This window comes from Bos mutus, chromosome 10, assembly GCF_027580195.1.
Source record: "Bos mutus isolate GX-2022 chromosome 10, NWIPB_WYAK_1.1, whole genome shotgun sequence".
NCBI lineage: Eukaryota > Metazoa > Chordata > Mammalia > Artiodactyla > Bovidae > Bos > Bos mutus.
This window is the reverse complement of record NC_091626.1, coordinates 7,440,168-7,467,769: the sequence shown is the minus strand read 5'-3', so window position 1 is coordinate 7,467,769 and position 27,602 is coordinate 7,440,168. Positions and strand designations below refer to the sequence as shown.

Here is a 27,602-nt window from a genome sequence, read left to right as displayed (position 1 = left end):
TAAGGTCGAACCAAGTGTGTGGACTTGTGCAAATGATAAAGTCCTTGGAGGTGTTTTTTCTTTTTTTTCCTTCCTATTTACATAATGGAAATCTCTCAGGACTGAAAGAAAGATGCATGTACATCCCCTCCTTAGAGTCTGACGTGTAGTCAGCATTTGCGTGGTCACTAAAGCACCACATGCTGCCCACGATGACAGCCACTGGTCATAGGTGGCCAGTGGGCACTTGAGACATGGCTGGTCCAAACTGAGATATGCAGTAAGTGCAAAACACACACCAGATGTGGAAGGCTCAGGATGCAAATGGAATGTGTCATGTTGCTGTCGTTCAGTCGCTCAGTCTGGTGGCATACCAGGCTTCCCTGTCCTTCACTATCTCCCTGAATTTGCTAAAACTCATGTCCATGTTTGGAAGGCTCATTATGAAAAAAAGGAATGTGTCATATACCACTAATAACTTTTTACACTGATTCCATATTGAAATAACAATATTTTGGATATATTGGGGTAAATTAGCATATTAGAATTAACTTCACCTATTCCTTTTTAAAATATGGCTTCCAGAAAATGTAAAAGTACCCGTGTGGCTCACATTAAACCTCTCTGAGATGCAAAGCACTGGAGCAGCCCATTCCTGGACACGAAGCCCACTCAGAGAGGCCTGCCTTCCAGTGCGGTCCACTCATTGGACCCAGTGAGTCACAGGATGTCAGCGCTGAGGGGGACCTTTGGGCAACAGTCCAATCCCTGGTTTTACAAATGAGTCAGCTAAGCCCTAAGCAGCTCCATTGTTATAGAAGCTCACATTCTATTTCCTAGAGTTGCAGGGAACAAGCTGAACTCCCTTTCCTCCTCATCAGCCCCGCACCAACTGCAGAGGCTGCCAGGACTGTCTTCCTCCCCTCTGCTACCACTTCTCTTTTTCCCAAGTGAAACCCCTCAGTTCCTTAAGCCTCTTCACAACAGGAGTTAGAGAGTTTCTAGTCCTGCTCACATTTCAGTCAGACAATGAATTTATGCCACATTCCCCCACCACCACCTTAATGCAAACACAATATGCTAGATATGGTCTGACCAGCATGAATCAACTGGTTAACGTTTTGGCCCCACGGATGTTCAAACAATAGGTGAGACAAGCCGATCAAATCAAGGACTCTGCCATCTTCCCTGAATGAGTAAAGTTAAGAAAAAATGCAATACACCAGGGAGTTTATCTGTCATAGCTCCACTCAAATCCCACGGTCAATAAACGGGAGTGCATGGTGCTTGTAAATGGGTGTGGTCCCTTAGGTTGGACCACTGCCTTCGAAGGGCGTCTGTCATTACCCCTGGTCAGGACCAGTCCTGAGCCTCCCCGTCTGCCGCCTGCCTTACAATGTGCCCAGGGCTGAGAAGGAATTGGTGTTGATGGAAGGTAAAAATCATGTGATTACACATTTTTATCACCAGGCCTCAAATATCCCCTTAGCCACTTAACTGCTCGTGCCAGTTCGGACCAAAACCAAGGAAACCTTTCAGCTGGATGACAGATGCCTAAAGTGAAGTATGTGATAGGAAAAAAATTCTCAAGCGATAACAAGCACTCAGGCAGTTAAGTATGAGTAAAAGCCACAAATAATGCTTTCTACTTATACACGTGTACTTCCATAGCAACACGAGCTTAATAAAGGCCAAAAGGATCACATGCTTTAAGTTAAACCAAAAGTTATAATAAGAGGGATTTACAACTGTATAGTTCTATATAATTTATAAGGTGTCGTTGTGTGACCTCACTCACTCATCAGAGCTCTCCAGTCCCCATCTCCCCTCCTCCCCATTTAATGGATAAAGGAAACAAATACTTCGGTGATTTGATCAGAGTCCAACTGCTAATGTGTGAGATTGGGGCTGTAATCCCGGGTCTTCCTAGGCCTCCCCAACCAGGCTTTTTCGTTTGTTCTTTTAATACCGCCATGCTTGGTAGTGAGGTGGTGCAGTGGTGAAGAATCTGCCTGCCAGTTCAGGAGACTCAAGAGACTCGGGTTCCATCCCTGGGTCGGGATGATTCCCTGGAGGAGGAAACGGCAACTCACTTCAATATTTTTGCCCAATAAAATCCCATGGACAGAGGAGCCCGGTTGCAAAGAGTTGGACAAAACTGAGTGACTGAGCACATGCTTGGTAATATCTTCAAAATGGCAATATCCCAGACTGACACTGCAGGCAGATTCTTTACGAGCTACCAGAGAAGCCTATTTTAAAGTGTACATTAACGGAATATCAATGGCCTGTGATATAAAGCATGTCAGTGACTAGATACTTGCTTCCCAGTATTTTAGAATTTAATTTCCTCACCTCAAAGATAAAGACTGAGATACAGTCTCCAAGCCCTCCATCAATGACACCTTTTATAATTATCTGTTAGTAACAGGATTTTGAAATATATACTTAAGGCATAATGTATTTGGAAGTAAGGCTTGCTTCACATCATGGAGTGAACTCTACCGACTGTTTTGAGCAACACCCAAATTCCACTTCTGAAGAAGGTTACTTGGTCAGTCTTGAAGTCGTTATCCACAACGAGCACTGGCTGTTTAGTGAAGGGCTCCGCCAAGACTAGGATCTCAAAGTATGCCCGGAGGAAGGCTTTCAAGACCCTAGAGGCCAGTGAATGCAGTAAATTATTGAATCTATTAAAAACACTGGCCCAATGGCCTTTTTTATATAAATGGAAAAGTTGATCTGACAGTTCCAAGGAATCCCAGGCAGCCAAAAGAATCTTGAAAAAGAACAAGTTGCAGGATTCATACTTTACAATTTCAAAACTTACTACAAAGCTACAGTGATAAATGTAGTGTGGTACTAGCATAAGGACAGACATATAGATCAATGGAATAGAATTCAGAGTCTAGAAAAACAGTACATGCATGGTGGATCGGCTGTTGACAAGGGTCTAGACCATTTAATGGAGAAAGACTAGTCTTTTTAAGGAATAATGGTGGAAAACTGGACATCCACATGCAAAAGAATATTTGGGATCCTACCTTCCACCATACACAAAAATTCACTCAAAAGGGATCATAGCTGTAAAAGCTGAAACTATGGAACACTTAGAAAAAAAACATAGAAGTAAATCTTCATGATCTTGGATTGGGCAATGAATTCTCATATATGACACCAAAAGCCCAATAAACAGCAAAAAATAGATAAACTGCACTTCATTAAGTTAAACAACTTCTTCTACAGAAAAGGATCATACTAAGAGAATAAAAAAGACAACTCCCAGAAGGGGGGAAATGTTTTCAAATCATATATATGATAGGGATTTACTATCCAGAACATTTAAGAACTCTCACAACTCTGCAACACAAAGGTAAAAATTCAGCTTAAAAATGGGCAAAAGACTTTAACGGACATTCCTACAAAGAAGATATAGAAATGACTGATAAGCACATGGCAAGATGCTAAACATTACTAATCATTAGGGAAATGCAAGTCAAAACCACAATGAGATACTACTTCATGCCCACTAGGATGGCTATAACAACAAAACAAAACAGAAAATACATTTTGGTGAATTATGGAAAAACTGAAACCTTCATACCTTGTTGGTGGGAAAAAAGTCTGGCAGTTCCTCAAAACAGAGTTACCATATGACCTAGCAATTCCACTGCTAAGTATACACCCCAAAGAACTGAAAACAAGTTTGAATACAAAGTTGTATATAAATGTTTGCGGTAGTACTATTCACTATAGCCAAAATGTAACAACCACCCAAATGTCCGTGATAACAATGGCATATCCATACAATGGAATAGTATTCAGCCAAAACCACGCTCAATGAAGGAAGCCAGACGCAAAAGGCCGCATCTTGTATAATTCCAATTATACGAAATTTCCAGAATAGGCAAGTTTGTGGAGACAGAAAACAGATTAGTGATTTCCAGGACTGGGGAGCAGGGTCTGAAAAGGTGCCCCGGAGATGACTATTTAAAGTAGGGGGTTACTTTGGGGGTGATGACAATATTCTGGAGCTAGATAGTAGCGAAGCTTGCACAACATTCTGGATGTATTAAGCGCCACCAAGTTGTACATTTAAAAGGTTAGAATGGGGACTTCCCTGGTTGTCCAGTGGCTAAGAGTCCATGCTCCCAAGGCACGGGGCACAGGTTCATCCCTGGCCAGGGAGCTAGGTCCCACAACCAAAGACCTCGCACGCCACCATGAAGACAGAGGATGCCATGCGCTGCAACGAAGACCTGGGGCAGCCACATAAAAACTAATACTTTTGGAAAGAAATGTTAGAACGGGTAAAGCAACCTCACTCCAATAAAAATTAATTTTAAAAAAGGTTAGGATGGTAACTTTTACGTTGTATTTTACCACGAAATGCAAAAGTAAATACATGAAACCGCTGGCTGGGGACTAAAGAGTAGACAGTACTTGTGTCCATCCACCGTCGGGGAGACGGGCCAGGGGGACCCACACAGGGGCTGAGAAGGCTGAAGAACGCACCAGGCCTTCCTGGCCAGGATGTACCGCTCCCAACAGGGCTGACTTCCATGGTTTCGCTTTCAAAATGTGAATTCCCCAAATTCGCAGAGATGTGGAGACTCGTAAATATACCTGATGTTCAGGCTGTCTGATATTTGAGACCATCCCAGTCATGATCTTCCGTTCATTAATGCCGGCATTTGAGCTGACTGCATTTAGAAAATGGAGTTCTAATACCAGACAAAACTAATTATGAAAAAATTTCTTCCTCTTACTTCTAAAAGACAAAGCTTATGAGATCATAGGATAACGGGCCCGATTGAATTTACATGGTGGAACCACAGCAGCTGTGTCTCCAGTTACCTCTGCAATTGGCACATGCTCCGAGGGGCCCAGGGAGCAGCCTCCACAGTTTTCTCCCTTTTTGCTCTGCTGCCCTGTCGTAAGTTGCCTCCCTGCAAGTGCAATCTGACTTAGTCGCCGGTAGTTGAAAGCAACTGCCTTCAACTCTAATGAGGCCAAGGTTGTGCAAGAGTCCTGCATCTGTCCTGGGTCCTGCAGAAGAGCAGTGCTATCCATCGCACTGCAGACCCCTGAAGGCAGGTACTCTTAAAGGACCTGCTCACCCCTGGGTCCTCAACTTCAAGCCCAGTGCCAGTGACACAGGCTGAAACTCAAGTATTTGGCTATCTAAATGACCAGAGCCTTAGAGATAACTGGAGCACAAAATAAGCAAGCCTAGTAGAAGCAGCACATATGCAGGTACTTAGCACACTGGGTTAAGCATTTGGTGTTTTTTTTTTTTTTTTTTTTTGCCATTTTCATGGGATTGAATATCTGGAAAAAATCAACTAGAAATGAGTGCTGTCTGAGGCATGTCAGTGGCAGAAGAGAAAGCTCCTGCTGCCAATGAAAACAACCTCAGAACTCAGGACATATAACTCGGGAGTCACGTGTAAAGTATTATTTAAATGTTTATTTCCTTTTGCCCCCATTTCCCACTTCCATTTTCTACCTCACCCCAATGTACAACTGTTCTAATGTGCAAATACGAATCCATTTGATTCTGTTAGTTCTTAAAAACTGTACGTTGGGTGAGCCCCTGGTTTTGGCTTATGACATTTCAGTTCATGGTGATGGACCATTCTCTCTTACTCTGAATATAAAGGACTGATGTACAATGTCTTCGAGGCCTTGACAGAGAAAGTACGGTATTAAGGGTATGAAAACTTCATGGGAAATCTTCAAGGACAGGGAGTTGACTACATATAAAGCCAAAGTTGGTCAAGTTATCTAGGCTTAGTTTAACAGAAAAGATGTCTAATAAGTCAGAGAACAGCCTTATGTCTTACTGTGTGTGACTTTTACGTTAATGTTTTCTACCAGAAAATAAATTAGGTAGAAGGTATTTCCTTGAACTTCCTTGTTCTTTTGACCACTGGAACAGTCATTTCCTTTCAGCTACCTGAGGACTTTCATAGGCTGAATTATTCATTTCTTAAAGGGAAGGAATCAAATTACTACCAGGAAAACTAAAAAACAAAGTAAGCTTTAGAAAATATTATAATATTTAGGTCTCTCAAATTATAAAGAATCTATTATTCCTGGTTAGATTTTTGATGGATAAACACACTGTTTTTCAATATTTGGGCTTCCTTGGTGGCTCAGTGGCAAAGAATCCGCCTCCAGTGAAGAGATGTGGAGATTCCCTGGAGAACGAAATGGCTCTCCACTCCAGGATTTTTGCCTGGGAAATCCCATGGATGGAGAAGCCTGGTGGGCTACAGTTCCTGGGGTTGCAAAAGAATTGGATACAACTCAGCGACTAAAACAACAACAACAACATTTCAATGTTTAAAAATGACTTGAAAATTTAGTCTAATTTGAATTTGCACGGTTTAAGATGCATAATTGGGACTTCCTTGGTGGCCCAGTGGTTTAGAAAAAGTGAAAGTGTTAGTCGTTCAGTCGTGTCTGACTCTTTGTGACTCCATGGACTGTAGCGTGCCGGGCTTCTCTGTCCATGGGATTCTCCAGGCCAGAATACTGAAGTGGGGAGCCACTCCCTTCTCTAGGGGATCTTCCCGACCCAGGGATAGAACACTGGTCCCCTGCATTGCAAGCAGATTCTTTACTATCTGAGCCACCATAGAAGCCCAGTGGTTAAGAATCTGCCTGCCAGTGCAGGGGACACCGGTTTGATCCCTGGTCCAGAAGATCTCACAGGCCACAGGGCAACTCAGTCCAAGCGCCATAACTACTGATCCCAGACTCCAGAGCCCACGATCTGCAGCTACTGAAGCCTGCGTGCCTAGAGCCTGTGCTCTGCGACAAGAGAAGCCACCGCAGTGAGAAGCCTGTGCTCTGCAACCAGAGAATGCCTCTGCATAACAATGAAGACCCAGTGCAGCCAGAGATATGTAAATAAGTGAAATTTTTTAAAAAAGATGAGAAAATGGAAAGCCCCAAACTTACTTGATCATGAGGCTTTGGCCATCTATAGCTTCACCATCTCCTATGTCGTACTTGCTGGTCAGGTAAAGGGAAATCTCAGTCTTGGAGAGTTGATTTAGTGTGTTTACCTTGTCAGGGTCATTAGGGTCAACAGCTCCTTCCCCTGCAGAATAAAGCACTGTTATTTTCCAATTCATGATTGTCACAGTGGCATCAACAATGTAAGACAAAGGTTCTGTAGGAAACATGGGGCTGGGTGGTAGAGCAAGCGGTGGTCCTCAGAGAAAACCACATTCCACTATCCTTACAGTGGCTTTTAAAAATCTTTGAATTAAACATTAAAATAGCACGGGACATTGATATTCAAAATTTGAAAAAATTACTGAAAGAGAACTGTCAATAAAAGATATCATTGGGAAAAATAACAAGGAACTTTTAGTAAATTTTGCTCTTTTTTTTTATGATTGACAAATCCTTTTTGACATATATAGAGCTTCAAGAATACTAAATTGTTTTATAATTGAGCATACTAAGAAGTACAGAATCCTTCATGTAGAATGGGGCTAGTGTAGCGATAATCCTTTAAACAAACCTGCATATTAAATAAATAAGATTTTTTGATCTAGGATAGGAAAACCAACCAACCATCGAACCAACCAACCAAATGCAAACCAGAGGGAAGACGCCCTTACCAAGAAAAGATTCCACATTAGGCACCTCCTCCAGCAGCTCCAGCAGTTCATTCAGTAAGTCGTTTTTTTCAGGTGCAATCGCATCTTGGTGCTCCAGCAAGAGCTTTACATAGAAAGCAACACACATACAAAGATACAAGTAAATTCCCAACGGCTACCGTATTTACATAGTTCTCTTCCTGATTTTTCATGATAACTTTCTTCTGATATTGCTTGAATCTTAAATGCAAGTCTGACATTTGTTAAAATTAGAGACCACAGAGAAACACAGTTTGTATTTTATCTTAGAGGCAAGTGCATACTCTTTATCAAGAAACTGCAGTTTTTATGAAAGGTGTTCATAAACACTCTTTCAGCAAAATCTTGCAAAATCTGTCAAGAGGCAGTCTCCTTCCATCTAAACCCTGTGCTTCTTCCACATTTATATAAAAGGTCAAAGTTGAGGGATAAATTTTAGGAGTCTGGGATTAACATACACACACTACTATATATAAAATAGATAACCAACAAGGACCTACTGTATAGCATAAGGAACTATACTCAATATTTTGTAATAACCTATAAGGGAAAAGAATCTGAAAGAGTGTATATATGTGTGCGTACATATTAGTTAGTTCAGTTAGTTCAGTCGCTCAGTCGTGTCCGACTCTTTGTGACCCCATGAATCGCAGCACGCCAGGCCTCCCTGTCCATCACCAACTCCTGGAGTTCACTCAAACTCATGTCCATTGAGTCGGTGATGCCATTCAACCATCTCATCCTCTGTCGTCCCCTTCTCTCCCCCAATCCCTCCCAGCATCAGAGTCTTTTCCAATGAGTCAACTCTTTGCATGAGGTGGCCAAAGTACTGGAGTTTCAACTTCAGCATCATTCCTTCCAATGAACACCCAGGACTGATCTCCTTTAGGATGGACTGGTTGGATCTTCTTGCAGTCCAAGGGACTCTCAAGAGTCTTCTCCAACACCACAATTCAAAAGCATCAATTCTTCGGCGCTCAGCTTTCTTCACAGGCCAACTCTCACATCCATACATGACCACTGGAACAACCATAGCCTTGACTAGATGGACCTTTGTTGGCAAAGTAATATCTCTGCTTTTGAATATGCTATCTAGGCTGGTCATAACTTTCCTTCCAAGGAGTAAACGTCTTTTAATTTCATGGCTGCAACCACCATCTGCAGTGATTTTGGAGCCCCCAAAAATAAAGTCAGCCACTGTTTCCCCATCTATTTGCCATGAAGTGATGGGACCAGATGCCATGATCTTAGTTTTCTGAATGTTGAGCTTTAAGTAAACTTTTTCACTCTCCTCTTTCACTTTGATCAAGAGGCTTTTGAGTTCCTCTTCACTTTGTGCCATAAGGGTGGTGTCATCTGCATATCTGAGGTTATTGATATTTCTCCCGACAATCTTGATTCCAGCTTGTGCTTCTTCCAGCCCAGTGTTTCTCATAATGTAGTCTGCATATAAGTTAAATAAGCAGGGTGACAATATACAGCCTTGGCGTACTCCTTTTCCTATTTACACACACACACATACATACATAATATATATACATATATATTCTGAATCACCTTTGCTGTATACCTGAAACTAACATAACATTGTAAATCAACTACACTCCAATAAAAAAGAGAAAAAAAAGTCAAAGCTGGGGGGAAAGAATATAAAATAATACAGAAGTCTCTTGACTAACATGGTAGCAAACTGCAAGGGCATTTCCATATCTCTTCAGAGAAAAATTACACAGTAATCAAACACTATAGTTATATTTTTTTTAATCAGCACTATTAGCTATTTTATTTTTTTGCGATGTTTAGTAATAAACTTATTAAGATATAATTCACATATCATACAATCCACCCATTTAAAGTGTATAACTCAACATTTATTAGTATATTTCATAGAGTTGTGCAACCATTATCACGCCAACTTTAGAGCATTTATAGCATTTACCCCACATCCAAAGAAACTGTATCTTTCAACAGTCATCTGAAAACAACCTTGTTTTCATAGATTTTTCTCTTCTGGACCTTTTATATGTATATATTATATATATATATAAATATATATATATATAAATCATACAATATGTGGGCTTTTGGACTAGTTTCTGCACTATTAGATATTTTAATCTGTCTGGCATTAATGATCTTTCACGGGTGGGGATGGCAGAGATGCCCATACATCTGAGACTCAGATGTACCAGCTGGTTCTTCTTTTCAGAATTCAAAAAAAAAAAAAAAAGGGTCAATGGTAACACTGCTGGGTGTTCGCCAGGTCTTAGAGGAAATAATAACTCTGGAGGAACAGCAGCATCCAGGACAACACATCTGCTTTTGTTTTCATTTAGAATTAAATTAACACAATGTTTCCAAAATATGAGACTGGTACCCCTGGTGATAGGAAATATTTCAGTTGTTTTGAGTAATTATCTTACAAAACAAAAAGCTGAATCATATGATAAAATTAGTCTTTGCCATTTTTAATCTCTCTTTTTCAACAGCTTTACTGAGATATGATTAACACATGCCTGGCTCCCAGGTGGCTCAAGTGGTAAAGAATCCGCTTGCCAGTGCAGGAGATGCAGGAGACAAGAGTTCGATCCCTGGGTCAGGAAGATCCCCTAGAGTAAAAAAAGGCAACCCTGTCCAGTATTCTTGCCCGGAAAATCCCATGGACAGAGGAGCCTGGCGGGCTGCAGTCCATGGGGTCACAAAAAGTGGACACGACTGAGCGACTAAGTATGCAAGCATGATGCTGAGCATCTTTTCATGTGTTTATGACGACTGTATATCTTCCTTGAAGAAATATCTATTCAGATGATTTGCCTGTTTAAAAAATTATTTTTATCTTTTTTTAATTATAGTAAAATACAGACCAAAAAATCTACCATCTTAACCATTTTTAAGTGTACAGTTCAGTAGTGTTAAGTACATTACTGTGCCCCCAATCTATACAACTCTTTAATCTTGCAAAACTGAAACTATATCCATTCAACAACTTCCCAGTCCATCATTCCAGTTTTCTGTCTCTGAATGACTACTCTAGGTATCTTGTATAAGAGGAATGATACAGTATTTGCCGTTTTCCATCTGGTTTACTTCACTTGGCGTAACATCCTCAAGGTTTATCCAGAATTTCCTTCCTACTCAAGGCTGGATAATATTCCACTGTATGTCTGCATCACAGTTTTTCTACACCACATGCTTATAAATGGACACTTGGTTGGTTCCACCTTTCGGCTACTGTACCATGCTGCAGTGAACGGGAGGGTAAAGTGTCTTCGACTTTGCTTTTCGAATATATACCCAGAACTGACATGTTCTTAACTTTTTTGAGAAACGATCACATTGTTTTCTATAGCAGCTGTACCATTTAACATTCCCACTGATAGTATAACAGGGTTCTAATTTTTCTATATCTTTGCTAACATATTTTCCAGTTTTTGTTTTTATATCAATAGTAGCCACCATAATGGGTGTAAGGTGGTATCTTGGGTGTTGTTGATTTTTTTCCTCAAATCAAATGACAGATTCATTGGCTGTCTCTGTTATACAATGAGGCAAAATCACTGTAGTCTTGATTTGTATTTCCCTGGACATGAGTGATGCTGAACATCTTCATGTGCTTGTCAGTCTTCTGTCTTCTTTGGAAAATCACTGATTCAAGTCTCTAGTTCACTTTAGAATTGGGTTGCTTTCTGTTGCTGTTCAATTGTGGGAATGGTTTACATATTCTGGATATTAACTTTAAGTCAGACATGTGATTTGCAAGTTTTTCTCCCATTCTGTAGGTTGCCTTTTGACCATGTTCATTGAGTCATTTGCGACACAGCTGTCCATTTTTATTTTCAGTTGTCCATTTTTAAATCGGATTATTTATCTCCTCATTGAGCTGTATGTTTTCTTCGTACATTCTGGATACAAGTTCTTTGACAGATATACTATCTGCAATTTTCTCTCATCTTCTTGGTTGTCTTCTCAATTTCCTGACGGCAATGTTTACAGCATAAAAGTTTCTGACTTTGAGGAGGTCCAATTTATGTCTTTTTTGTCTGTGTGTCTTTTTCTTTTTGTGGCTTATACATTTGGTGTCATATCTAAGAAATCACTGCTTATCCAAGGCTGCAAAGATTTACTCCTATGTTTTCTTCTAAGAGTTTTATATGTATGTATTTTGAGAGATTTATTTATTGATGGCTGTGCTTGGTCTTCTTTGCTGTACACAGGCTTTCTCTAGCTGTGGTGCGAACTTCCCATTGCAGCGGCTTCTCTGTTGCGGAGTCCAGGCTCCAGGGCGCACGGGCTTCAGTAGGGGTGCTGTACGGACCTAGCTGCCCTGAAGCACGTAGAATCCTCCTGGACCAGAGATCGAACCCGTGTCCCCTGCACTGGCAGGCGGAGTCTCAGCCACTGAACCACGTGGGAAGTTCCCCTTTCTATTCTCTCTCTTTTAAAGAATTATATATATACTTTGCTTTTGGTTATGTGGGATCTTAGTTCCCCAACCAGGGATCAAACCTGTGCTCCCTGCAGTGGAAGCTTGTATTCTTAACCACTGGGCCACCAGGGAAGTCCGTTCACTCTGTTTCAATCGTGAAGATTAGCAAAGGAGAGAGTTATCTGTTCATTGTCGCATTTTCCCTAACATTCCCTGATACTTACAAGTTGGGTTTTTATGAAAGGGAGAGGAAGCCTCAGGTGCATAGCTTCCAGGAAGCAACCATGTTCAACTATTGTGTTTTCATTACATTTATTTACTTTTAAAGTTTCTGTCCACTGCAAGGCATGCTAGTTTTTCTACTATGGTTGGATTTAAAGAAAGATGCTATATGAATAATAGAGATGATAGAAAGACATGGCGAAATCTGGAAGGGTGGTACAGTGGATGTTTGGGGGGGAAGTAAGTCAAAGACAAGAATAAACTAAGCAAGGTGGATCAAATCAATTTATATTCTTGTTCTCTCAAGAGAGGGGACAGCTGATTTGGCTGCGTCTCTGGAAGGGACGATTTAGCAGCCACCTTCTACTCTCTGTTCTGATAATTACAGAACATAAAAAAATCTAGAAATGTCTCCTTCAAGAGCTAATTTTGAGGTTCTATATGTTCCTTAGGGCACGAGGGGCAAGCACATGGCCAAAGGTCTGGCCAGTTGTGTGGCTGCCATGCCCGAGTCCACATGTGGACTCCTCTTCCCTTGGACACACAATAGACAGGGGCAGTCTTCCCCTGCAGTTACATTTTTCCCACATTATTACATCTGCTTCCAACCACACACAGACGGGAATTCCAAATTGGTTACAAGCCATGTTTCCTGGGATTGGGTTCTGTTTTTAATTCTTGTTAACAAAAGGAACAGATTATTTCTCTTGAAAGAGTAACAGTCTAAATGAATTACAGTAACGTTCTCTCTGTGCTATCCTTGGGAAAGAATCTCCCTTTCCTTCCACATGGCTATTGTCCTTAGCACACGTGTAGTTAACATGTGGAATTTTTTTTTTTTTTTTGAGATGAATAATTTACCACAGAAATAGACAAATGGGTCGAGGTCCAAATATGAATGAGTTGATCTATTTGTTAGGAAATTATTTTCGCAAATGGGGTATTACCGGACATGTCTGCTGGCTGACTTGGGGTGTTTATATATAGGGTAAACAAGTATAGCCTCTTTATTTAATCAACCCACTCAGTCCCTCAGCTGGTCTTTCAGAACTGTTTTTGTTTAGGGTCACTCAAAATGCTGATGGAGAGCTTGCTGCAGAATTCAAGGAAGGTTCCCTGTCCCAGCCCTGAAAGGGGGAGATCAAAAGTAGATCGAATCTTTTTTTCCAACGCATATTTAAACTTTGGTTACTTAGAAGAGTTTTATAATAAAGAGTGAAATTTGGGGCAGCCAATTTTTGCCGCTCGTTAGTATATTTGGTTTGGCGGGGGCAGGGGCGAGACCTTTGAGAGGCGTGTCTTTGTTTTCCCCAGTTGTGTGTATAATCGGAAGCTGGGAGTATGCTTAACCACCTTCTGGGGCTTCCTGACCTTCAGTCTGGGTCTGAATCACCTGGGGTCTGGTTAGAACACAGGTTCTGATTTTGTAGGTCTTGCAAGGATTTCTAGTATTAGCTTAGCGTAGCCACGTCCAGAACTGTTCTTGGAAAGATTATGTTTTGAGAACCTAGCTGTTTCAGAATAAGTTCTGCTTGGTCTTAAACAAAGAATCTCACAATGCTGAGAAAACTGCCCTGCCCCTAAAACGCACCTAATACAGGCTAATGGTTGACGGTGATGTCTGCGTGTGAACAACAGGGAGGCACTATGACACAGCACTGACTGAAATTGCTTGCTTCTAAGAAATGGGGTTTTCTAGAACAACACAAGAGACTCTTTGTAGATGGCTGTTGTTGGAGGCGGGGGATGGGAGTCTTCTTCTCCCCAACCTAGAGCAGCCTGTGTATTCCCTCTCTCTTTATGTCCAAACCTTAGAAGAGAGGGAACATTCTTATTTTCCCAGAAAACTGCTGGAATAGCAAAGAGAATTCCCGAAATGGGGAGAGACTGACCATGGGGTTCAGGCAGTATGGCCTTGGTGGGTGGAGAAAACACCAGGACTGCCCCTGCTCGGGAATTAAACCCTTCACCATCTGACTGTAGATGGATCATGGAAGAAGTAAAAGCTCCTTTTTGGGAGAAGGCGTCTTCCTAACACTTAAGAATCAGAGAATAAACATATCATGTCAAAAGTGAACTTTTCTTTTTCAGGAAAAGGAGGTTCATCAGTGTATAAGGGGCCAGGAATAAACAGTGTGTTTTTTTTAGGATTAAGAACATGAGCAGGAGCACAAGCTCACAGTAACTCTCTGAAGAAACTAAACATTCTCAAGACTGATGTCTGAACCCTGGGTCCACTGCTAAGACCCTCCTCCAGCCTCACTTACTGAATGTGTGTTGATGATTTCTTCAATTGAAATATAAATGACTGGCTTGCTGACTGTCACCACATCTGTGTATTTATCCATATTAAACTTTTCTTCTGGTTCAGGGACATTACATGCTTCTTTGAAATATTTCCTAAAGAAAGGGAAAAAAATTTTTAGAGTCAAATTTGTAAGTTTTATCAAAATGGTGAGATCTTCAGTGATGGGGAGGGCTTTGTGTTTTCCCACACTTATTGGAGGACCCAATCTAGCACCTTCAGGGTTGACTAGACGGCAAAGCCGAGTCCATGTTTCTGGGTATCGCACCCAGCTCCTCAAACAGGGACAGACAGAGCAGTTAGGCCTCAGGCCTTGTGATGGAGCCAGTGTAATTAAATTATGGGCATATTGTTTAAAAAATATGATTTAAAAAATGCCCCCTGAAATCTAAACAAAAGTGTCAAGACTGACGTTCTCTAAGAATCAAGTCTTTTCAGAGAAAATAACCCCAAAAGCAGTTAAGCAATTAATTAAAAGAGAAAGTCAAAGGGGTTCTAAGAGAAGATAAGGAATTACAAGAAATGTATGCTACTTTTTTTAGTAACATTTAGTAACATTAGTAACTAAATTTATTAGTAACATAAAGTAACATTTAGTAACTTTAATTGGCACAAACTTCTGCCTTCTGCGCCTTCAACAGCCTTTCAGAGTTTCTGTTACCAGTCTGACGAAAATGCAAGGTAAGCCCACTCTGCTCTAGTTGATCTAGACCACAGTTGCTGCTGGAAAGGCTGTTAAGACCAGACACACAGTTACATGCAACGGCCCCGCCCTCCAGTGCTCAGACTCTTCAAAAGGCTGCCATTTTAAGCTACCGTAAATTTCAACCAAGAGATGCAGAAAAGCCAGGTGTGCTGCGATAATGACTTAGGAGGGATTCTTAGCACAGGTAGAACAGGTATTTTAGTCTGTAACTGTGTTAAGTGTTTCCTATGCCTGAAGTATCCTTGGTGTATCTCGTAAGGGCACCCAAGACTTGTCCACCGGAAAGAGCCCTGCCTTCCCACCCCAAGGCTGGGGGAGGGGAACCGGCGGGCAGCCATGCTCCCACGGACAGCTGGCCTCCCTGTGCTCCCTTGCCGATCGTCTTTCATGGTTGCTGAGGGATGCAAAGGATGAATGTAAGTGGAAGAGAAAAAAAAAACCAGATGAATTTAGGAGATGAAGGGAGACTTTTGGTTTTTTCTTTTAAATGAAGAAGAGTTGGAAACATTGGTGTTTAGTAGGAATAATCTGACAAAAAAGCAAGTACAAAAGAACAGCTAAATTCGCAAGAAATGGATGTTACTTTTTTAGTCAGGGAGCATATCTAAAATTAGCAGTGTGAGAAAAATCAAGGTTTCTCATAATAAGAGGATTTGGGGTAATTTCTTCATGAGAGGCCAAAAATTCCAAACAGAGATGAATGCTCATGAACTACCTCTGTCAGCAGATAAATCACTAATCTAGAGGAAAACTGAGCAATAGAAAATTATCATTTTCCAAGTTGGGGCTCCATGGATGTCCCACTTGTATGACTGACTGACAGAAAAGAGAAAACGAAGGCCAAGAGGAGTGTGCTTCCTTAGAGAGCTTCTAAGCGAGCAGACAAGCCTCCGAGACTCGCGCCTCCTCCCACGTCCCATGGAATCATCAGTGACAGAACTTGGAGAGCACGATCAATAGAATTGTCTCACATGTGTATTTAAGAGATGTTCGAGCACAGGACACATTCACACACAATCCTCTAAGTGTAACAGCTGGATTTTCCCCACCTGTCAAAACCAAATGCGCTGTTTCCTACCATTGTTTGGTACAGATAAGGCAAGTTTTCCTGAATAGACAAAACATAATCCTTTTTCCAAGTTCAAAAAAGTAGAAGTTAGCTATTTTGATTCTTTTTTTTAATTCTAAGTACTACAAGCCTAGGGGTTTCCCCAGTGGCTCAGCAGTAAAAAAAAAAAATCCTCCTGCAATGCAGAAGCCAGGGGTTCGATCCCTGGGTTGGGAAGATTCCCTGGAGGAGGAAATGGCAACTCACTCTGGTATTCTTGTCTGGAAAAATCCCATGGACAGAGGAGCCTGGCGGGCTATAGTCCAAAGGGTCACAAAGAATTGGACAAGACTGAGTGAGCACACACAAGCCTAAACATACCAAGATGATTAAATATTTCTTTTTGTCAAAAGCACAAATCATACATATGGGGATGACTCAATGTAACAGGGGCACTGGGTACAGGGGCAGGATCAGGAACACCAGACAGAGGGAACTCGGCCTGATCATCCCTGCCTCCTCTTTCTCACGGTGGCAACCAGCACAAGAAATGCCAGCAGGGACTTTGCTGGTGGTCCACTGGGTAAGACTCTGCCCTTCCAGTGCAGGGGTACGGGTTCAACCCCTGGTTGGGGAACTAAGATCCTGTATGCTGCGCAGTGTGGCCAAAAGCATACATGACTAAATAAAATTAAAATTAAAAAGGCTTTATAAAAAAAAAGGGGGGGGGAGAGGTTTATGCTAAGGTGATAATTTAACACAATTTATAATTAAAAAAGAAAAAAAAGAAATGCAAGCAGCCCCCTGGGGTTCCTGCCCTCACCCCCAGCTTCAGCTCTGGGCACAGAATACACTTTACTCTCGTCTACCACCTTGCAAGCTTCTCCAAAGGTAATGACCCCTTTCACCTGAACTCCTGATACGTCTCTGATAAATAACTGTTCATAGAGGAGAGGTGCTCGTTTTCTCCTTCGAAGAGCTTGTTGGAGGCTGCATGCTGCAGGACCTTGGCCACTGATCCCAAGTTTCTCCTCTGGTCCGAATTGATCTGACCTCCGGCTGTCATGTCGATGATATCAAAGCCGTCAGGGGCGACGATGGCTGGGTTCATGTACCGGTAGTACAGGAGGTTTCCAACAATCTGGAGGGAGGCAGAAGAAGAGACTATTTTTGAGAGAGAAAACTCGAGTTTGGAGTGTTTTTGTTTTGTTTTTTGGTCTCATGGCTGCAGGATATTGTAGTTCCCTGACCAGGGATTGAACCCAGACCCTTGGCAGTGAGATCATGGAGTCCTAACCACTAGACCACCAGGGAAGTCCCTGGAGGTTTTTTTTTTTTTTAAGTTAATATTAATCGACATTTCCCAAGATAGTAAATCATTTTCTGATCTGAATCCTAACAAGGAGTTAAGTAAAGGTAGTGACTATAATCACACATTACAAATGAAGTTAACAAACTTATTTTTGGTGAAAATATACTACCGCCACCCAAATTTTCTAATATAAAGAATCTTGATAATGTTTGAGAGCTCCCAATTAACCTCATAATAGTTAATAATCTTGAGAGTCATTAGAAATAGAAGACTTGCAGCTTGTTATAAACAGCCATACAAGGGGAAAACCTTTACAAAATGGTGTGTTAGTAATTTTGGCTCCTACCCCCAAGAGAAGCTATGGTGAGATCACCCTTGAAAATCTACCTTTAATAGCTCATCTTCTGTTGCGTCAGGAAATTTCTCATGGATCGAATTCTTCAGTACTTTGGCTATATACCTCAATCCATAACTACATGGAAAACAGATGACAAAAGAAAATAATGGAAAAAGCCTAAGTGAGGAAGAAATGCACTGCAATTGTTCCCGTCAACTAAAGCCGAGCAGCTTTTGTAAAAATTAAACACAAAATGAGATGGTGACGGAATCACAGGACTGCCACAGACGATGGTAACGAGGACCGTTTTCTATCGTTCCCTCTTCCCGGAAGTTATGAACTGAAAACGCGCGTGTAGGCAAACTTCCAAAGTCGTGAAGATGGTAAGAGGGAAACGCGTATTTGCTACTGGGGTCTATTTTATATGGCATTTCAAGAACTTCCAGCAATGAAAGATAAAGCTGCCACGTATACGACTTACGGCAGCAGATCGAGGGAGGAGATGATGGAATTCAGGACTTGGTCGGTGACCCTTCTCAGGTGCTCGATGGAGGCCTCCAGTTTGGTTCTCACTTCCGGGTACGTCAGCGCTTGCTCTGTGGTCACATCGTAGGGCAGGTTGCTGAAACCACAACAAGGGCTTCTCATTAATTGGGGGCCTAGGCAGAAGCATTTGTATCCTTGCCCCGTTGGCTCTCCAGTCAAGCTTCGCATGGTGAATTGGGGTTCGCCCACCGGCTCCAATGACAAAATGCTCGCTCGTGGTGGGGGCGGGCGGGGAGACCCCACATGCCTGCAGGGAACCCTCAGATGCTAGTGCATGGGGGTGACTCCAGGAGCTCCATCTGCACTCTTCCAAAACAACAGGCAGGCCCAGGAGAGGTAGACCCAGCTAACTCTCTCTCTCTCTTTTTAATCATAATGAGCAGTATGCTCCTTTCTAACTTTTTAAGTGGTGGAAAATTGCTTGACAATGTTGCCTTGGTTTCTGCTGCACAGCAATATGCATCAGTCATAATTATATACATCCCCTCCCTCATGAGCTGCCCTCCCCTCCCGTTATCCCATCCCAAGAACAGTATGTTCTTTACAGAAAAAGTTGCCTATAAGCCAACAAGGAAATAGTATTGACCCAGAGACAGCTACTTTCCCTCTTTTAACTTTCTAGGTCTTCTGCACACATGTGTGTACGTGGGTATAATGTAGTTCATGTTTATACACATCCCATATAGATTCTTTGTGTGTGTGTGTCTATAAATGCATGTGTTTTCTTTACATAGAAAATGAGTTACTGTATCAAGCTACAGCCAAAACCTATATCGTGAACATTTTCCCCAGGCCAACAAATATATTTCTATACCACCATTCCCAATGGTTAGTTACTACATTATGTGTTATACATTTATTTAACAGATTCCCCAAAGCTAAATATTTCGACTCTCCCTAACTTTGGCAATTACAAACAATGCTGTGACAACCACCTATATAATTCTCTGTGCACATCCTAATGAAATTTTACAAGGTGCCCTTTTGCAGGAAATAAAAGCCTGGGATTGCTTACATCTACTGATACTACCTAAAATAAGCCAACCCCACCCGGCTAATTAATGCTTATATGTTCAAGTTACTTATTTGGTAACTGTAGAAAAGTAGGTATTATCAAGTGAAAAGAAATAGTATACCATTTCAAGGTCCAGGTTTAGGAATATACAAGGAAAAACCAAGAGAAAGAACTACAGAAATTGTGGCTTTGGGCATCAACTGGTACTGAAATCTGAACATAAAATGTACCACTAAGATGAGCAGGAGTCCAGGAATGTTGCCTGCCTGGAGATATTAAAGAGAGGTAATAAATCTTGGATTGAAAAGTAATTTTGTACAGCAAATTTTGTTTTTTAACCGTGTTTAAGAGTATGTATAAAAATATACATAGAAGTAATAAAACATCACTGAAAACCAGCATTGCCCTGGCTTCGCTACCTGGCTTCTCCAGTCTGCGTTTCGAGTTGGTTCACCCAGGCCTTGTACACCTCGACGGGGCTTGTGTTGATGATCAGGGACTTGTCATCAATGATCTCTTTTACCACTGGAGCCAGGAGCTGGCGCAGCGTGTTCTGCCCACGGGCACCTCTGTTGAAGCTGACGACCATCTTGATGACCGTAGGGTTCCCAGTAACTATGTCCTGGACCTGGTCCACCTTGGATCTAAAAAAAGCCCAAACCAAACAAAAATGGCTTGCTTCTACGGACTGAGTTTTAAGCAGTGTATATTCTGACAGACAAGGGCTTTGGACAGGGGATGGGGGTGGGGAAGAAGGGGGCTGTATTTTAGCCCGTTGACGATCAAAGGCAGTGTGATTTAAAAGGAAGCTATCTCCCGTCTCTCTTTGGTGAGGACTCCTGAGTCTAAGGAGACCTTTGGGTGACAAGCCCCACGTGCTGTCTTGGGTATTACAACCTAAGTCTGAAATCTGTAGAAAGTTAGGGCAAAGCTTTCACTCTAAGTATGACCATTCTATCTGCCTTCATCACTAGACCACGTGCCTGATCCATCCGGCCAAAGTCTGCAGGGTAAACAGGACCTGCAGAGTAGGGTCTACAATGCAAATCCTAATTCTACTTTGTCAGGAGTAATTGGAAGCCTGAGTGTCTATTAAATAAACTGGTTCCCAGAATCTACCACTCCCACAATTAAAGAAATAAGAGAAAGCTATCATTTGTAAGATGAGTGTTTGTTTTTAAAATTTTTGTTGGGGTAGAGTTGATTTACAATGTTAAGTTTCAGGTATACGATGAGTTTCCTATTCAAGAAATTTAAGAATCTAAAAGTAATTTCTCAGCTTGAATTCCAATCTAGAAGGCAGGGGTGAACTAAAAGCAGACCTAGACTAATAATAATAATACTGGGTGATGGTGTACGGGTGTGATGCTCCCTATCTCTTTCCTGGGAGCTAGTCTTGAATTTCTAATATTCTGCTGGATAGTTTCGTCCACATGTTCTATACCTAAAACTTAGACTCAGTGTGCTGAAAATCTAAGCTGTGCCTTTTTCCTTCTCACTCCCCCATTTCCCTGAACTGTGTAGCTCCAATTCATCCCGTTCGTATGCAGGTGGGAGATCAATCTAAAAATTCCATGTGGTCATGTCAAAAACCTTGCACAAAAGTAAAAAGAGCTTCCGCACTTGAGCCTCTGCTCAACTATCTCCTATGATCTGGCCCAACCCTCATGTCCTGGTGGTCACTGATTAAGTTACCTCTTGGCGAAACTAATCTACTTCCTTTATTTTTTATTTTTGGCCTTGCTGTGTGGCTTGCGGGATCTTAGTTCCCTCACCAGGAATCGAACTGAGCCCTAGGCAGTGAAAACGCAGAGTCTTAACCATTGGACCCCCAGGGATGGCCCTCATCTACTTTCTCTCTTGCCCCTTGGCCCATGCTGTTTCTCTCACCATGATGCCTTACTTCTCTCTTCCATTTCTTTTTATAAAAACTATATTCTTCAAGGTTTTGGGTCAACTCCTTTCTCATTCATAAAATCTCTATCAATTGACCTAATTGGAACTTTTCTTTCCGTCCCTCTGACACTGTTCTTGTCATTCATTTAGTCCTTACCTGGTTCTACTGCATAGCATTGCTATTTCTCATGATGCCATATAGACACCCTGAGGGCAGAGGGGCCTGGCTAAGAGCTTTGGAGACCCATGAGATTAGCACTGCTTAAGGTATCCAGAAGGAAGGAAGGCTAAAGGTATTTCTTATGGGGTGTTTTTTCCCCCCGTTCCTTACAGTTAACTACACATTTTAAACATAAACTAAGTCAGAAAATAAATGAGTAAAAAGCAGCTTAAGCTCCATAAGAAGGAAAGACTATTTAGCAGAGATCATTATCCTCCTCTGATTATGGTTTTATTACTCACATGATTTTAATGAAGTTCATTTTTCCTCACGGACTTTTTTCTCTTTTTCTATTTTTTTTGGCCACACAGCATGGCCTGTGGGATTTTAGTTCCTTGACCAGGGATTGAACCCAGGCCCTTAGCAGTGGGAGCACAAAGTCCTAATCACTGGAGCACCAGGGAATTCCCTCTCACTGACTTTAATAAGCTTTGTACGCTTGCAAAATCAAAAGTTAATTCAGCACTAGAAAAGGAGAAAGTTGTACTTGAATATATCTATGATGTAGAAGTTTCTTAAGAAATTTGATACATTTTAATACGTATAAACAACTTCTAACTATTGTTCAGTCACTAAGTTGTGTCCGACTTTTTGTGACCCCACAGACTGCAGCCTCCAGGCTTCCCTGTCCTTCACTACCTCCGGGAGTTTGCTCAAATTCATGTCTATTGAGTTGGTGATACCATCCAACCATCTCATCCTCTGCCACCCTCTTCTCCTTTTGCCTTCAATCTTTCCCAGCATCAGGGTGTTTTCCAATGAGTGAGCTCTCATGTTAGTAAATCAGAGAAATCCACCACTAACAAAACGTGTTGGTATTTTTACATATATACGTACGCTATTTCTTCCTCCAGAGCAGTTTTAAAAAGCTTGAGGAGTAGATATTCTTCTCGCTGATTGGAAGCATAATTGTACAGGGTGAAAATAACTGTATCCATAAATTTAGTTGACTTGTTCTGTGGCATCTGGAAAATCAGCTTAGCCAGGTATGAAGGATTGGTCTAAAGAGAGAAGACGAAACGCCCCCCACAAGACTGTATGTTAATATACTGTTAAAGCAGAGAGGACCCCCAGTTCTTTATTCTTTAATGAATTCTTATGTATGAGGCACACAGAAGAGTATCTGGCTCATATTAAGACAGGTAGCAGCTAACAACACTACTATGCTATAGGAAGTTATAATAGAAAGTTATGGTAGGATTTAAATTTTATATACTATATCATGTCATATTTTATGGACTATAATTACATTATGAATATTTTATACTGTTCACCATTTGAAGGCACATGTTAATATTTATCATAGAGACAAAGAAGAGAGGGGGGTGGCTGAGCTATCTGAAGAGACTGGCAAGAATGGATCAAGGGTTGAGCTATAGAGATTGTCTTAGAAGGACTGATGAATGAATCAACACAGTCTATATTCTGAGACTAGAAAGCAAAAGCAAAGGGTATGAGACAGACAATGGGATGGCCGTAATGGTTTAAAAAATATTTTATGTTTTCTAAATGACTTTTCTTTATCTTAAGGATCATTCTATTTGTGGCTGTGTGTGGGCCTTCTCCAGTTGCAGTAAGCAGCGGGGGTGACTGTTAGATCCAGGGCACGGGCTTCTGAGTGTGGTGGCTTCTCTCCTTGCAGAGCACGGGCTCCAGAGTGATGGCTCAGTAGTTGTGGCATATGGGCTTAGTTGCTCCGTGGCTTGTAGGATCTTCATGGACTAGGGATGTGTCTCCTGCATTAGCAGGCAAATTCTTTACCACTGAGCCACCGGGGAAGCCCGGCCACGATGTTTTACAAAGCATGAGAAAGGAAGAGCAAGACAAGGAGGCTGAACGGTAAAGTTCAGGGTAGGTCATGGGGAAAATGCCAGAAGAAACTGATAAGAAAAAAAAAGATTGACAAGTTTTAAAGATTGACAAGAATTAAAAAAAAAAAAATTGACAAGGAGCTCAGGTGAGGATGGAGTTCAAGAGATATAGCACCAGACTTTGTGCTGGTGTGGTTTTTCTAAAGGAATTACACTAATCAGAGGTTAGAAGAAAAAAAAAAAAATTAAAGTGACAGAGAAATGCAAAAGTCTTACTCTTCATCTTCCTTGCAGTGAGAAAAGAAAACTGTCCTTTTCTTTTGTATTTCACATAAAAGAAACACATGGGAAACCAGTATTTAATATTCTCAAGAAGTTCAGCTTTAAAATTTTTAAGAAAACCCGAATTCTAGTTCAGTTTACTACTTAGATTTATTCTCAAGCTTGTAATGACTGGCTGAAATGTTATGAATAAGGAGCTCAGGAGAACTTTCTGAGAGTTCTGGGGTGATTCTTTTCCCATATAAGATATGGGCTTTTATGAAAGGAAAATTACAGATGAAGAAGACCACTCCTAACTCCTCTCAGATGAGCTAAAAACTTTAAATTTAAGCTCACATTGAGGAGACTGCTACTGCTACGGCTAAGTCACTTCAGTCGTGTCCGACTCTGTGCGACCCCATAGGCGGCAGCCCACTAGGCTCCCCCAAGCCCACAGCAAAACCTGTACTAGTTGACAGGCTGCTTTGCCTAAGAATTTCCAGAGGTGAAAGATCCATACCATTTGCTTCTCTCTAGTTTCCTCGTTGCTGCTGCTGCTGCTAAGTTGTGTCAGTCGTGTCCGACTCTGTGCGACCCCATAGATGGCAGCCCACCAGGCTCCACCATCCCTGGGATTCTCCAGGCAAGAACACTGGAGTGGGTTGCCATTTCCTTCTCCAATGCATGAAAGTGAAAAGGGAAAGTGAAGTCGCTCAGTCGTGTCCGACTCTTCGCGACCTCATGGACTGTAGCCCACCAGGCTCTTCGGTCCATAGGATTTTCCAGGCAAGAGTACTGGAGTGGGGTGCCATTGCCTTCTCCGAGTTTCCTTGTTAGTCTTGGGTTAATGTTTCCAGAGAGAAGAAAAGGTGAAGAAAAATCACGGTGTTTTGACACTTCAGTCGATACAACTGAATGGTCATGCTATGGTTCTATCCGTTTTGGATAGTTTAGGGAATAAAACTTGTGGAATTATTCTAGACATGTTCCAGTGCTTTTTCTCATTTCCATTAGTGAGCCTCCATTTACACAGCAGCATAAATTATACAAATCTTAGTGTGCGTGTGTGCCAAGTCACTCAGTCGTGTCTGACTCTTTGCAACCCCACGGACCGTAGCCCGTCAGGCTCCTCTGCCCATGGGGATTCTCCAGGCAAGAATACTGGAGTGGGTTGCCATCCCCTCCTCCAGGGGATCTTTAGGCGAATGACTAAATTTTCACCTTCTTAAATGTCACAAATTCTGTCAAAATTCAACATCGGAAAACTAATTCCTGAAGAAGCTTCACACACTTGGAAGTTCAGTTCAGTTCATTTCAGTCGCTCAGTCGTGTCCGACTCTTTGCGACCCCATGAATCGCAGCACGCCAGGCCTCCCTGTCCATCACCAACTCCCAGAGTTCACTTAGACTCACGTCCATCGAGTCAGTGATGCCATCCAGCCATCTCATCCTCTGTCGTCCCCTTCTCCTCCTGCCCCCAATCCCTCCCAGCATCAGAGTCTTTTCCAATGAGTCAGCTCTTCGCATGAGGTGGCCCAAGTACTGGAGTTTCAGCTTTAGCATCATTCCTTCCAAAGAAATCCCAGGGCTGATCTCCTTCAGAATGGACTGGTTGGATCTCCTTGCAGTCCAAGGGACTCTCAAGAGTCTTCTCCAACACCACAGTAAGTTAACAGATGTCAAAAATGGTAAATGCCTAAGATTAAATTTCTAGCTGGTGGATGAACCTTAACCTAATTTCAGCAGACAAAAAATCTTCCCCACCCAGTGTGAGACCCTCTTCTTTCTGGAAAGCAAGCTGTCATTCAGCAGTGGATTCCAAGGACAAATTTGTTTTAACATTTTTCCTTCAATGCCGCCACCTCGTGGACATCTGGGGGTACTATACCTGTGCTCCAGTCTATTCTAAGCAGAGCACGCTCAACTCTACCAAAATCAATCTCTTCTCTCAGCGGGGCAGCTACCCCTCACTTAGGGTTTGGGCAATGTGTTCTCGGTGTACATGATGCCAGTGAGATCCTCAAGCAAAGATTTCAAGCATCTCCAAGTCTTGACGGGATCAGGGCCACCAGCAGCGGCCCCAGGGACACCGGACTTTCAAGGAAGAACTGCTGATCCACCGTTTTGGGGAAAGTTTTCATCTTAGGGGAGGCCCTGTTTCTATCTCTAACTGTTCCCTTAGGGACTCACTGTATGTGCCGGAGGGTGGATGAGGTTAATCAATGGTCAAGCAAACAAACAAACAAAACTGGTCCACCAGAGTCCAGCTGTAACCAGTTCAGCTGAGTTCTCACCCACACTCAGGAAGCAATGGAAAATTACTGTTCATTTAGAGAAGAGTGATGTCATGGAAATAATGAAAAAAAAAGGAATCCTATTTCCCTAATCCAAACTCCCCAGCTCCTTCCTCAAAAGAAGGGCAGGCCAGTTCTGGCACTGATCCGGTTTTCACATAGTTAGTTTTCCCATGTTTGACAGCATCTGCTTATGTTATTGGTAGATTTATATTGTCTATGCTGATAACTGGAGCATAACGTAGTCATGGAAAGCAGGACAAGCTTTAAGTCAACAGCCAGGGTCCCCATACCCTTTCATCACCATTTACTGGGTCTCAGTTTTCTGACATGTAATGAGAATAACAATCAGTCATTTTCTGAAGGTGCCCAGGGCTGTAGTAGGAATTAAAATGAGAAAACGTATGTGGAGCACCTAGAATAATACTTGGTCCTTAGGAGCGCTCAGAATGTGTAAACTATTATGGCCTTAGCATGGGAGAAGATCTGCTGTAAAACATCAACAGGGAGCATAGCATTTACCCACTCACAGTGAAAGAAATTATTCTCACCTGTAAAAGATAAAAAAGCTGCTGATATGTTTCCAGTGTTTTTCTCCTCTCCTTACTCAAACTTTTGATCCCTTGGTTGTCAATGTTATTCAGTATTTCCATCTCTCCACCTTTTTTCTTATTCAGTTTGGTTCTGTGTGAAATTACATCCTGGAAAAAATTTTTTTATGGAATTACTACGTTTTACTCTGGTATTCTTTCCCCCCCCTTCCCTTCACCGACACTCTAAGACACACATAGCTGGAAAGATCAATTTTTCACATTCCCTCATGAAGAAACAAAGGAACAGAGAGTGTTAAACAGATTAAGAAAAATCCAAATCGTGGGTAAATTTGGCTTTTGTAATATTTGTTCTCCTAAGCTGTATGCATTTGTTCGAACATGTAATGTAAGCTCCAAGATACTTAAATAGGGAGAGAACAGTCTTTTCAAAAAATGATGCTGGGACAACTAAATATCCAGGTTCAAAAATTAAGAAGTCAGACCCCTACCTCACTCCATAAACAAAAATTAACTCAGAAGAGATCATAAAGAACTAAATGGAGGAGCTAAGACTATAAATCTCTTATAAGAAAACCCAGACAAAAGCTTTTGCTACCCTGGATTAAGCAATGGTTTCTTTTAGGGGTGTGTGTGTCATAATTTATTTAATCGTATTCCTTTCAATGAACAGTTTCTTTACATTTTATTAGTATTTCAGAGAGTGCAGTGAACCTTCTCATACATGCATCTTTGTACATGTAGGTAACGGTTTCCTAGCTACAACACCAAAGGCACTAGAAACAACAACAAAAAATAAAGTGGACTTCATAAAAATTAAAGCCTATGTGCTTCAAAGTACGCTATCAAAGAAAACAACCCATAGAATGGGAGAAAATGTTTGCAAATTGGGTAAGAGACTTATATTCACCATACACTATAAAGAGCTCCTACATCTAAAAATAAAATGACAACTCAATTAAAAAATGGGCAAAGGATTTTCCCAAAGATCATCTATAAATGGCTCATAAGCACA

General features: G+C 41.6%; 1 protein-coding gene across 1 annotated transcript in view; it reads right to left on the bottom strand.

Annotated features, from left to right (window-relative positions):
- IQGAP2 (IQ motif containing GTPase activating protein 2) overlaps positions 1-27,602 on the bottom strand; it is a 307,540-nt gene that overhangs the window by 15,029 nt on the left and 264,909 nt on the right. The window contains exons 22-30 of the mRNA XM_070377236.1: positions 26,588-26,737; positions 22,508-22,671; positions 19,974-20,198; positions 18,475-18,615; positions 18,044-18,128; positions 17,253-17,485; positions 14,553-14,685; positions 7,620-7,722; positions 6,949-7,090 (exon numbers count right to left, since the gene is read on the bottom strand). Coding sequence (XP_070233337.1) covers positions 6,949-7,090; positions 7,620-7,722; positions 14,553-14,685; positions 17,253-17,485; positions 18,044-18,128; positions 18,475-18,615; positions 19,974-20,198; positions 22,508-22,671; positions 26,588-26,737 — 1,376 coding nt within the window. The remainder of the gene's footprint in view (positions 1-6,948; positions 7,091-7,619; positions 7,723-14,552; positions 14,686-17,252; positions 17,486-18,043; positions 18,129-18,474; positions 18,616-19,973; positions 20,199-22,507; positions 22,672-26,587; positions 26,738-27,602) is intronic.